The sequence below is a fragment of the Argentina anserina genome, chromosome 5 (assembly GCF_933775445.1).
Source record: "Argentina anserina chromosome 5, drPotAnse1.1, whole genome shotgun sequence".
NCBI lineage: Eukaryota > Viridiplantae > Streptophyta > Magnoliopsida > Rosales > Rosaceae > Argentina > Argentina anserina.
Window position 1 is genome coordinate 11,593,857 of NC_065876.1, and position 13,045 is coordinate 11,606,901.

General features: G+C 37.5%; 2 protein-coding genes across 2 annotated transcripts; one reads left to right on the top strand and one right to left on the bottom strand.

Moving 5' to 3' along the window:
• Positions 1-529: 529 nt before the first annotated feature.
• Positions 530-5,275, bottom strand: LOC126793918 (NAD-capped RNA hydrolase DXO1). The gene is made up of 13 exons (XM_050520550.1): positions 4,819-5,275; positions 4,398-4,651; positions 3,987-4,052; positions 3,797-3,875; positions 3,527-3,606; positions 3,414-3,437; positions 2,879-3,003; positions 2,136-2,352; positions 1,981-2,034; positions 1,676-1,722; positions 1,465-1,549; positions 1,206-1,269; positions 530-939 (listed from the first exon to the last, which is right to left on the bottom strand). Exons 1-13 carry the CDS (start codon positions 5,159-5,161, stop codon positions 836-838), a joined length of 1,542 nt encoding a protein of 513 aa, XP_050376507.1. The 5' UTR covers positions 5,162-5,275; the 3' UTR covers positions 530-835.
• Positions 5,276-10,719: 5,444 nt separating this feature from the next.
• On the top strand, positions 10,720-12,171 carry LOC126795516 (uncharacterized). The gene is given in 4 exon segments (XM_050522344.1): positions 10,720-10,750; positions 10,810-10,823; positions 10,825-11,322; positions 11,875-12,171. Coding segments are annotated over 4 exon segments (840 nt in total).
• The last annotated feature ends 874 nt before the right edge of the window (positions 12,172-13,045 follow it).

Below are 13,045 nucleotides of genomic sequence, written 5' to 3' on the forward strand. Positions count from 1 at the left end.
TATCAATCAATCTAATATGTGTCAGAAATAAGGGGGAGAGATATCAGGAAAATCTAGATGAGAGAGATATAGAGAGAAGACAGAGAGTTGTGCATGGAGAGATATGAAAAAAAATCTATATGAGAAAGAGAGACAGAGAGAAGACGAACCTTTTTTTTATATTAATTTCATCTAAGTGATGTATCTTTGACTTGCACGTGCTCAACACCTTCACACTATGTTGTACATTATTTTGTTTGAATTTTGAAATGAAGTTTTAATAATGCTATAATTAAATATAATCATGGGTTAGAAAATAAGTCATTAATAGTTATCCAGTTATTTTAATACTAAATAAAATAATTAAAAATAAAATATAAAAATATTATATAATATATATATATTATTCTGACGCTTCCAAAACGCACCCGCTTCCTTAATTTTTGGAAAAAAAACGCTTCCGTGTTTCCAAACGCTTCGCTTTCACGTACCCGCACCCGATTCCATGCAGCCTAGCTCATAACCAGCTTGAAATGATGGTAGCGCATTGGAATGTCATTACACATGCATAATAAATACCGCTCACTTGGTGAAAAACAAGATACAAAAGTACTATGTAAATTTTCTATCAATTGGTAACCTTGGCCTCATTACAATCGACTAACTATTAAGGAAAAAAGGGTTATCAATGTAACAGGCATCTGCAGTTGCTGTTCATAACGATGGATGTTAGTTTTGTGCCTCAAAAGTTACAACTAGTATGAAGAAGCAGAAACGACAGAGAGGAAAGGAGAAACAATCAAATTCCTGTCTGTGCTTCACCCCACTGCGGTCAGTGCTTCGCCATTGCTAAATTCTACAACTGCTCAACGTGGTTAGTGATTGCCTCTGGGCAAGAATGCGCTTGTAGGAGCTCTAGACGGTGGAAAGGAGGAGCAAACTGCAATATGTAATCTTCGTCTGATGCCGCACATGCAAAAAAAGCACATTGAATATCTATCAGAATGCATAAACTCATTGCTGAGGAAACGTTGATACAAGAGATATCTAAATCTTATTACTTCCATGACCAAAAAATATAAGTACTCCTTTGGTGTACCATGTACAACTAAAGAATATTGCAAGAGTTAAAAAAAGTGCTACCGAAGATGCAATTACCATACAATAATACTGTATGTAATCTTAAATCCACTGCTCAACCACAAAAAGGTAAATTGGAAACTTACTCTCTTTAACAGTTCCATACAGCCAGCATAGTACCTCATCAGCAAATGCCAAGCAAACTCCACCCTGCCAATTAGGTTCATAAGACATGTGGGCCAATTTCTTTAAGAGTGAGATACAAAGGATAATACCATAACCACAAGCAATAAACTTTACAACACTTCGTCCTTAAACAGGTAATTTTCATGTTAACCACATGATGTGTAGGAAGCTTGATAACCAAAACCATAACAAACATATAAATTGCAGAAGAAAATTCACCTGCCAGTAGTTTTTCGCTTTTACTCTGTGTGTTATATCTTTAGTTCTTAGTCTCTCTGTTCGAACAAGTCTTCCTGAATCATCCCTGCAGGAGAAATGATTACTTAGACTGACCTATTTTCACTGAGCAGAAATTCAAAATGACCTATTTTCTTTGATGTACAATTAATTAACCATCCAAGTAAAACGAAAAGGGGTCAAATGGGTTTACCTAAATCCAATTACAATATAGGGAACGCCTGCTAGAAATGATTGAATCTGCAGAAAATTCAACAGAGATATTAAGTATTCCAGAAGTAACAGACTGCTTGAACCATAAGGCAATAGCGATAATGACAAAAGCCCAGTTCCATCACACAAAACAGTAAGATAAAGCACAAAATGTTTTGTAAACATTGCATATCCGTCTCTAGCACAGGCTCATGTAGATTCATGTATTTCTAAAAGAGGAAATAGTAGCCAGTAAATAGGGTACAGACTGAAGAAAAACATTATATGTAGTAATAAGAACCGTACCCAAAACTTGAGGAGCTTCTCTCTCTCAAATCTTTCCTCGGTATGATACTCCAACTGTGGAATTTAAAGAGGAAAATTTAAAGGTAGTGAGGTGACAGATATAATAGGATAAAAGACTGCATGATACACAATGGGTAAGAAACAAATATGCCAACCTCACGACTTGTCTTTAACTCCACATAAAATCTCCTTCCATCATCAGTCGAATCGCAGCAATCCATTTCAGCGCCCATCAGAATGCGATGAGCCCCTAATTTGGTTTTAATCACTGAACAGTATTCAATATTGGCATCCACGTGATGTATCAACTCTCCATCACCTCTTCCTGGATCTTCTGTGGCAAGACTCTCAAAACAGTATCCCCAGTAACACCTAATTTGCAAAGACGCGATTGAATATAACACATCCTAAACAGAGAACCATGGAAAGACATATCCACACTTATCTATGATTATTGAAGCATTTCCAAGTCCAGGCACACTGCTAAGGTATTCATAAAAAATAGAAAATTTAACAATTCCCTCAGTGAATTTATGATTTGATTCCAGAGAGAAGTGTTTATATCCCAAGGTCATAGACCTTATGAGATCACTCTGGACCAACTCTCAGTTTCATCCCTGATCTACATAATTTCCAACAAGTAATGTAAAGCTAGTAGACTTCATTACTACGTACTTCCCCTTCTTTCACTGGAAAACTAATTACAGTTGGCTAAGTACCATCTTTCAGACACTAATTGGGTAAAGGTTTCAAAACAACTAATATATATTATCACTTTCTTTCTTGCACCATAGAACCCGACAGCTAAACCATGAAGCTACCAGTTACTTCAAGACACAATCATCATGATGCTAGAAAGGCAGAATACACTTAAGAAAGATGAATAAAATTCCAGTACCTTCGACGATCCATCTCATTTTGTGGCCTTTCAGGAAGTTTATGTACATCAAGATAGACAACCCCATTCCTTTTATGCACACCCATCTCCCAAGGCTCATTCCGAATATAAGCAGTTGCCAATATCTAAAGTAAATAGAAAATCATTTAAAAATGGAACAAAGGGCTCTTTATCACATTGACAAAGATGATAATATCCAATAATAACTAGTGTGTGTCAGTGTTCTACATTATCCAGTGTTTAGTATGGTTTTTTTTAATGATGGATGCCCCATTCTTCATTTAGTACTAATCTGATTCTTATCCAACGTGAGTATGCTTATGGCCAAAAATATTTTGTAGGTAACTTGAAGGTCTCTCGAAAAAGCAATCAGCAATCTGTTCATGAACTGCTTTTTCTGACATGGCAATGATGAGTAATGACACTATCTGATACAAGATTACCACACGTGTACATCTTAAATCATAATCCATCCTAACAAACAAAAGCAATTATAATGAGAAAAAGACAATGCTCAAAGGGGACTAGCTGATACCTTATTGAGATTGTTGCGAAAAGTCTGTAAAAAGAGAAGTGGAAGAAACTTTTAGTTAGTAACCAACATGAGAACAACAAAGATAGGAAACTTTTAGAGTAATTCGTTCTCACCACAAAATGAATATTTTGAAGTGGAATATTCTTGTCTCTAATGCAGGCAAGAAGGTCACCAAAACCATGAGAGCCTAAGTCTGTAACAGAGAGGAAAAGGACAAAGAAAAAGATAAGAATCATAAAGCAGCCTAAAGATCATCCTTGATATGCAATTATGCATAAACCCTAAAGTCTGGAAATATGTAACTCCACGCCGAAATCCCCATATAAATAGCCAATCATTAACTAGATACTAGATAAATGAACTAAATGAAACAAAAAACGCACCTTTCTTTGCTGTGAATGTGTCAAAGCCTTGATTAAGATCAGCACCAATGTCTTCAGTTATAAGGCGCTTGAAAAGCCTCTGAAAATGTGAAACAAATAACACTACGATAATTATAATAATCAGTGCGCACTACAAATTCACACTGACTATAGATATACTCATCTAGAGAGCAAGGCCCAAAAAGCTTACCAGGCTGCTCTCATCAAAGCTGACATCTCCACCTTCTACCCGACTATAGCAAGCAAGTTCAGATGGCTATTGGAGAAGATTACCAAATCAGTAAAGCAACAGAAAAAAAAATTTATGACATGAACCAACATTTCCACAAGATAACAACTTGTTGGTTGAATGGCTGCTCAATCAAAGTAATGGCCACATCAACATATTCACACCATTCTGATACAAAACTATCCACTTTTCCCTACTTCCATCACTAAAGCAATTCCCCAACGCACAACTTAAATAAATTGTTTAATACAGAATAATACTTACAAGTCTGAAGTTTACAACGTCCAGATTTTGCCATTTAAATTGTGCTTCAAAAGTACTTAACTGACGGAAAACAGCGAAAAACATCACAGAAATGATGACTTGACTTACTTCCTGAATCTGAATAACCTTCCTCGACAGCGTCTCTTCACTCTTTGACAGTCTCAGTTCAGATACAAACCGTTCGTCATGACGACCATTCGAGAACTTCCCATAACCTGAATTATGCCCCCTCTGCGGATAAGGCCCCGGTCGGGGAAGGATACCGGCACCCCTGTCATTCTGATGACCAGGTTGCCACCGACCACCACGCCCGAATCCCCCTCTCCCCTGATTATGACTATTATTGCGCACCACCGGCAATACTGCAACAACAATTTGACAATGATCATATCAGAAATGCAAAATGTGCAATCAAAGAATACATATCCTCACTTTGTGGACTCATCAAACAAAACAAAATAAGCAACAATACCACAGTAAACGCAACAAAGCACAGTAAAAGTAAAAAAGGGGGCAATTTTTTTTTTACCAGGAATGAGGAAAGGGCTGGTAGCAGGGGTTCTAGTATAGTCTTCATTATCAGACCCGAACAGATCCTTATCATCGTCACCGAAATCAGCTCTATCGCGATACTCAGAATTAGTAGTGGCCTCTTCGCCGTGCTCGTCCTCCTCCTCACCGGCGCCGCTCCGGGTGTTGTTGGCGCTGCTGGACTCGGCTTTGTCGCTGGCGGAGGAGGAAGCGGCGGAGGATGAGGAAGAAGAGGAGGAGGCGGAGGATGAGGAGGAGGAGGGGGAGGAGGAATGGGAATGGTTGGGTTCGTCGTCTTCGTCCTCGCCGAAGATGTCGGCGTGCTGCTTTGCGAAATCCATTGGGGGAAATCTGGGTGGGGGGGTTTTGGGTTGGATTGATTTGTGGGTGTGTGAGCTGAAATGGAATTTGCGGGAGACTGGAGTCGGTAGAAGAATAAGATTGCAGAGAGTGAAGTTGGGGCACGATGGTCGATGGGTATGTGTTTTTTTAGCTTGATGTTTCGGTGAATAGTTAAATAGTTACTATGGGCCGAGTAAATTCTCACGTTCTTAGCTTGATGTTGGAATTGTTGGTGAATTTTATATGAAATATCCAATATGGATCAAAATGTAATTCAAATAACAAAATTTAAATTGAAGTATAGAACTTGTAGAGAATTGGGGAGTCTAACTTTGTGAGTTTAAGAGAGAGACACAATGCTACATTTTTTACGTTTGAAAGTTATGATCAACAGTCATTATCAACTTTAATATAGAACTTTTGAAGTTTCATATAAAGTTAATCTGATGCTTTGTGTAATTAATCGTGAATAAAATAAAAAATTGTTTCTATTTCTTGATGAGATTGTCCGGATTATAGATTTTGAAATTTGAATCATGGTATAAGTGTGATAATTTGATATTCAAATTGTATTTTATCTTCAAGTTGGTATGATTGTGTCTTATATAGTACTATAACGTAACGTTCTGTACATAAATATGTAAATCAGTTTATGATGTTTCCCAATTGTGATAATGAACAAATTAAAGTATATTTTTAATTTTTTGAGATATTGAAGAAAGCTAAAAAGTTAGCTATAGTGTATGATATTGCCTGGACATTAATTGCATCTATTGAAAAGCAGGTTTGTACTTATTTTTTGACTATAGGCTGGACAATTCAACAGTTTGCACTGTGATCAATGAAAACAAAGGGTACTTGACATCATTTGTGGAAAATAGTGTTGTTGACTTTATAAAGAAAGTTAATCCCATAAGAAAATAAAGTAACTTTATAATACAAAGAGTATATGGTTTTAAGGTAAAGTGATTTGTTTGTCACTGTTAAAATTCTTACCACAATGACACTCTTCATGAAGCTCGTAATCTTAGGTGTTTAATTCTATGTTATAAGATCTTTTTGTTCATACAAATGAATGCTTTCAAGATGTCTACTCCTTCCCGAACGAAGTTTTGAGAATAATAAATATAAACAACATACTGACTTTAGATTAAAAACGGACGAAATTTTTACAGGTTCCCTAAATATATATACTGATCACATCTGCTGGTGTCGATCGACCATATCTCGAACTTGAGTTATCGATCGCCGAAGTATCCACTAATGTATCATAACCTTTATATTAGGTTTATTATAAAATTATCGCATTATGAAGGGAACTTTTTAGGATCGATTGACACTAGCCGATGTGATCGGTATATATATTTAGTGACCTTGTGAAAATTTCATCCAATTCGGATCTCGTTTGACTGTCGGAATTTCCGGTAAATCGAAAACATCACAAATGTGCCCTAAGAGATGACTCATTACAAAGATGCGAACGCCGAAAGCTATTTGCATATCTGAAATCACCTAATTTTTATTACCTATCATACACGGTCGCACTGAGGAAACTCATTTAGCAAAGCCCCGTCAATGAGGTTTCAATATGTCAAAACGCCTCTTTTTTAGTTGACCATTGGTACGAACGGTCAAACCGTGTCCAAAACGAACGAAAATTTTACGGGTTCCCTAAATATATATACCGATCACATCTGTTGGTGTCGATTGACCATATTTCGAACTGGAGTTGTCGATCGTTGAAGTGTCCACTAATATATCATAACCTTTATATTAAATTTATAATAAAACTATCGCATTATGAAACGACTATATGAATGAAACTTCTCAGAATCGATCGACACCATCCGATGTGATCGGTATATATATTTAGTGACCATTTTAAAATTTCATCAAATTCGGACCTCGTTTAACCGTCGGAATTTCCGGTAAACAAAAAGCAACACTAATATACCCTAAGGGTGACCCATTACCAAGATACGAATGCGGAAAGTTGTTTACATATTTGAAATCACCCAATTTTTGTCACCGATCGTGTGTGGTCGTAACGAAGAAACTCATTTGGTAAAGCCCCGGTCAATGAGGTTTTATTATGTCAAAACGCCTCTTTTTTGGTAAACCGTAGGTATAGACGGTCAAACCATGTTCAAAACGGATGAAAATTTTACAGGGTCTCTAAATAAGTAAATATATATATCGATCACATCTACTAGTGTTAATCGACAATATTTCGAAACTAGAATTTATTTGTAACTTTTTTTTATAATGCTTTCTAATAATTTTTTTTATTGTTTCAAACCCTTAAATTAGAGTATTATGTTTGTTTTTTTCCTAATACAAGCCCGCAAAGCCCGCTTTAGGTGGGCGGGCTTAGATTTTCATATTTGTGAAAATACTTGGCCCGACACGTCACTTATATAAATATACTAAGGCCCGTTGACGAGCCCTTTATAAAACTTAAAAACGTAGTTATAGGTCAAAGAATAATTAGTGTATTAAGGCCTCTCTAACCATTAATTTTGCTTAGGATATTGTGTGAATCTAGACCCGAACTTGAAATTGGATCCGGATCCGACACACTCCGTGTGTGTTATATTTAGTTTTTTTTCTTCTTTATTTTCTTCTATTTTTATTTTTTTACTTTAATATTTTCCAAATTACAACCATATATTTCAAATCATAGTCATATAGATTTTGAAGTTTAATAAACTATGGACAATTTAGATAGTTCAAAAATTTAACTAGTAAACATGTTAACCATTCTTCTTGCTTTATCTTTTTTCCGGTAAGGGCTGGTGCGGCTGCCCTTAATACTTCATTAATAAAATGGCTGAATACAATAATACAATAGGGTGACATAAAGCCTAAACCTCCAAAATTAGTAACAAGAGAACAACATGACTAACATGAGCTTCCTCTAATCCTATATACTCAAACATGCACGAACTACCAAAGGCTAACATACCAGACATCTGAGCAACTCCATTTGTTTTACAATAGTGACATTGGAAAGTTATATCTCATAGTGTTTGCACAAGCAACCAAACACATAAAGAGCATTAAAACAAATAATATCACTCTCTCAATATGCTGGTAACAAGACAACCATCTATCGACACTCTGTTTCATCATGCCATAGGAGGCTATGACCATTTGACCATGTCAGGAACTCGCCACCATCCTAAGCCAGACCGAGCACACAAGGTGCATAAACCAGATCAACCTCACATTGACCTACTAACTTAGAGTAGGAAATTATTGACCACCACACATTGGACATGCGGTCCACCATTGCCAGTCCAACAACAATGTTGGGAAGGCGTGCCGCCAGACCAAGCACATGTTCTCAGATGCCGCCACTATTAGGGTTTGGGAGGAGAAGTCGAGAGAACAAAAAAAGGAGACCGACTCAATGGGAGAGCTAGGGTGTGTTCTTTTTCTTGCTTTATTAATATTAGCGTTCCTACGCGTGCTATGTACTTGCGAGATGCCGCGCTCGCGCGTGCGAATTCATGTTTTTATCATTTAACGATATGATTTTCTAATTTATACTTGATTTAGTGTATTATACAATCTTGTTTAATTGAATGAGTTTGGCTTACAATTTACTCCCTCTCCTTTTTTTTCTTTCCTTCTCTTCCCCTGTGATCTCTCTCCCTCGGCCTTTTCTCTTTATTTTGTTCTTTTCGCTCCCTCTTCCTCTCCCTATTTCTTCTACCATCCCCAAAAAGTCCTACATCCTTATTTACTTCTATATGGGACCCTTCTATAGATTCGATTGCAGATTTGAATACTTAAAATTAAAAACACAACAACAATATACAAACAAAAACAACAATTTTGATCTTAATACTCCAAAAGAATTACTTTCCCTGAAATATTGAAAGAAAACCAATACATTTGGGAAAAACTAAATACGAACCCTAAATATTTGATCACAGTTCGACATCCTCACCTTCGTCAAGACTGCTTTTGAATTTGGTTGATCCTTAATTGGGTCTCTCATTTTAAAGGAACACATGTCTATCTTCATAACCTCCAACATTGTGCCTAGTCTCCGTTGATGTAGCCTCTCCCCTTGTATTGAGATCGTGTCTGATAGTTTTTTCTTTTGCAACCCTCACCCGCTCTCTTGAACTTCAGCAATTTGGGACGTGTAGAAGAGTTTTGATCGGTGAGAAGACGTGAGGGAGGGGGGAGTTTGTTTTTTGTGTGAAACTTCTATCTGATATCTTTTACCGTTCTATCCTTTTTATATTTAGTTTTACTTAGGTTAGTATTTATAAGAGAGGCAGAAAAATGAAAAAGGTGCTTGGCAGTTCCATTAGGTTAGTATTATGTTTGAATATTTTAGTGGGAAATTTGGTCTTCACATACATGGAAAAGGCTGTTACTGCGGGGAATATCTCGGTGAAAGTTGTTTTTCCTCACATACTAATGCCCTCACCTTTTCAGTAATTTTTTCTTTCAAATTTTCAGTTAATCAGCCTACTTTTGACTTATAGTGCACGTTTGGTACCCCGTACAATTGTGGAGCTCCTTAAATCTGGTACTAGTCCACCCTTCCCTTGAGTGACTTTAACAAGTACTAATATGAGCTATGTTTGGTGAGACTGGACTAGGGTGGGTATGACTGAATCAAAGAACAAAACAAACCCAATCCAGAAGAAAAAACTCACAAAATTATTAATCCTAATCATACCCAGATTTTATGCAGAAGCTATTAACTTCATGATCCTAGCTACCCAGATTTTTGAGGACTCCACTATAACGAAGAAAAAGAAGACCAAGAACAAATCAATTACATCCTACCATCTTACCCAGATATCCAAATCTTTCCATATCGTAAAATCTCATCAATTTAAATTAGTTTTGCAGTACCCAAATTCCCAATTACCTGAAATTGAATGAGAGAAAGATAGAAGATAACAAGGAAAATAATGAAAATTCCTAATTACTTCTTACCAATTTGAACTACTGTATGAAAAGGATGAGGGAGAAAGAATAGCACAGAGCCACCATGATAAGAACTTGAGTACTACGGGAGAAAGATGAGACTAGAGAAAATGAGTAAGAGAGAAAGAAAAACTCATTGAGAATGATGAATTAGAGAGAAATGAGAGGATGATGGAGGGAGTCTTAGTTAAGGGTCGACTTTTGCTGAACTCTTGTTAACGAGAGTTTAGGAGGTGAGTGAGAGATTTCGGTGTTAGGTTGTGTTATTTAAGTTAGCACCGCCCCCCACCAAACGCCGGACAATTTCCTTATCAGCTCTTATTTAAGGTAGTGGAAGTCAGTCCGGGGAAACAAACGTGCACATAGTATACTAGCATCTTAGGTATAAACCCTAAACCTTCAATTAGATCCCCTACTCCAAAACCCTAACTCCCTCTTCAATGTGGCCGAATCAGGCTTTTTAGTTTGATAGGTTAGGAGCTTAGGATAGCTAGTCTCAAATCATTAATACAAATTCTTCATAATCCACATTGAGATGCAGGCTTAGATAAATTCATTGAAGTTATTGACGACTTATGCTATATTTTTATGAAGAATTGCAATGACGAATTTTGTATTGTTACAGTATATTAGTAATTTTGATCTTGAACTAATTCAATGCGACTACTGCTCTTGTTGTGGTGATGAGCAGAACGTTATGGATCGAAAATTAACGTCTGATGAGTTGCTGGAGTTTGATGCGCTGACAGATGACTATGAGGTCAGCTGGCATGTGAGGCATCTGAGAAGTTCATTGACTCCAACGTCAAATGAACTGAAGTCGAGGGCAGTTCAAGTGAAGAACCGGAGGCGAGCGTATTTGAATAAGTTGATATTTGATGGGCAGTATTTCTCGGAGGATTCGATGAGGGAGAGAGAGCCGTACTTGCATCACGAGTATGTGTGGAAGTTTCAAGACCTGAGTGATAGGAGCATGGCAAGACCTGGGGAGCGGTGGTCGGATACTTTGTTGAGGAGGGCGGAGGAGGCGATTTTGGTTGCAAAGGTTAGAGGGGAGCAGCAGAGGTTGGGTGTTGCTGAGAGTGATTGGGTTGGCGGTGAGGGAATTCAGCAGGTAGAGGAACATGAGGAGGAAGAGGAAGAGGATGAGGAAGAGGAAGAAGAAGAATCTAACAAGGTTAATGGGGGCACACAATCATCAGAGGTAACTTCGTCAAACCCATTCTTGGAAAATTGAAAACCATTTTAGCATGTCTATATTTCCTTTATCAGTATTTGAGCTAACTGCCACACTTTAGGATAAAAATTATAAAAGATGAAAACTGTATGGTTATTGTCTGTGCTTTACTTGAATTAGAGAGTTATTGCTTTACTGCTTCCCACTGTGAGATAAGTGTACTAGCGAATGGAAAGTAGGTTCATGATCACAGTTATGTTAGGCAAAGAAAAGTGTATGGTAGGAAAATCTATGGCTAATGTTCTCCAGTTTTAAGTTCCTTTACTGTGATTTCTTCTGTTCACCCGTCTTGGCAAACTATATTCATTAGTCGTGATTGACTCATGATATTGATGGAACTTATGCTTGAAATGACCACCATTTGTCCTCCGGTTTGCATGTCCTTTGAATAAAACTAAGTTGAATGGGCTTATGTTGTGTTCGTTGTTTCTTGAATGCTTAAATACTGTTATGAAGTTAGTGATTGAGATAAATTGCCTGTTGTTTCTGACATTTGTGATTTTTCCTTTCTGTCAATAGAAGCAGGTGGATCCTCCTTATGTGGCCAATGGTCCTGATACCGCAGACCATCCCGATGCGCCCAATGTTGCACAAGCAACCACAGCAGTGCAGGGTGAGCAAGCAAATGTATCTGCAGAAGAGTTGCAAGATCTGATGGACCAGTTCACCTTCATCATGCATGAGAAATTTTTGTTGGGAGAAGATCTCGAGTACTTAGATTACTCAAAAATTGACAACGACGAGACATTGGATGATCACTGGCAGAGGGAAGCCAACGATGACGCTGAAGAGAAGTACTTTGTGTTCATAATCTAGTGTTCCAGCTTTAACTGTATCCTACTCTGTACATTGTATGTAACCACCAGTTTGTGTTAGTTGTTTGCTGTGTTTTCCAACTTGATCGTCCCTTGAGTATTCCATTCTATTATTCGTCTAGACAATTTATTCCAAGTGACTAGTCTAAATGGAAGATACTTTAAAGCTAAAACATCTTGTCCATTGTTCTCATACAAACAGTGTTCCATCTCTGAGAGCAGAGAAGTGGACTAGAGGTTGCCAACAGAATTAGAATAAGTAGAATTCTGCCCTAGTGGATAGAAAACTAAACTCCGTGAGATTCTACAATGGCTTGCTGGTATAGTGATATATGCGATATTATTGTGATTCCATTTGCAACTCAAAGATGGATTTCGACTATGTTTATCGGGGTTTAGGCTCTTCATCCCTCTGATATGTTTCTCGGGGTTTAGGCTCTTTGTCCCTCCGATATATTCCTGTTCATCTGCGTCTAAATCCCAAGTCGCCTTCTTTATAGCTCACATGTTTGGTACTGCGCGTGCCTCAATTGAGATCTGCTGTCTCCCACCAGCTTCCCAAAGTTGTTTAGTGACTTGGTTCCCAAAACGCACAGCACCATTTGCTTTCATTACCTCTCTTTTTCAGCACGTGACAAAAATGCATCCTCACATTCCCTCCGCGGGGTCAGAAAAGAGAGGGAGAGAGAGGGAGAGAGAGGGAGAGGGGAATGTCAACTCAATTTCTTCTCAGAGCAGCTATTCCAATTCCGGTGGTCCATCGCATTCCTTTTCCCCTACAGTTTACACCAAGTTAATGAACTTCAGAGTTGGTTTTTTTTTCGTTAACTAGTTAACGTTTAATCAATTTCGGATTAGAAGTTTAGAACCATAAA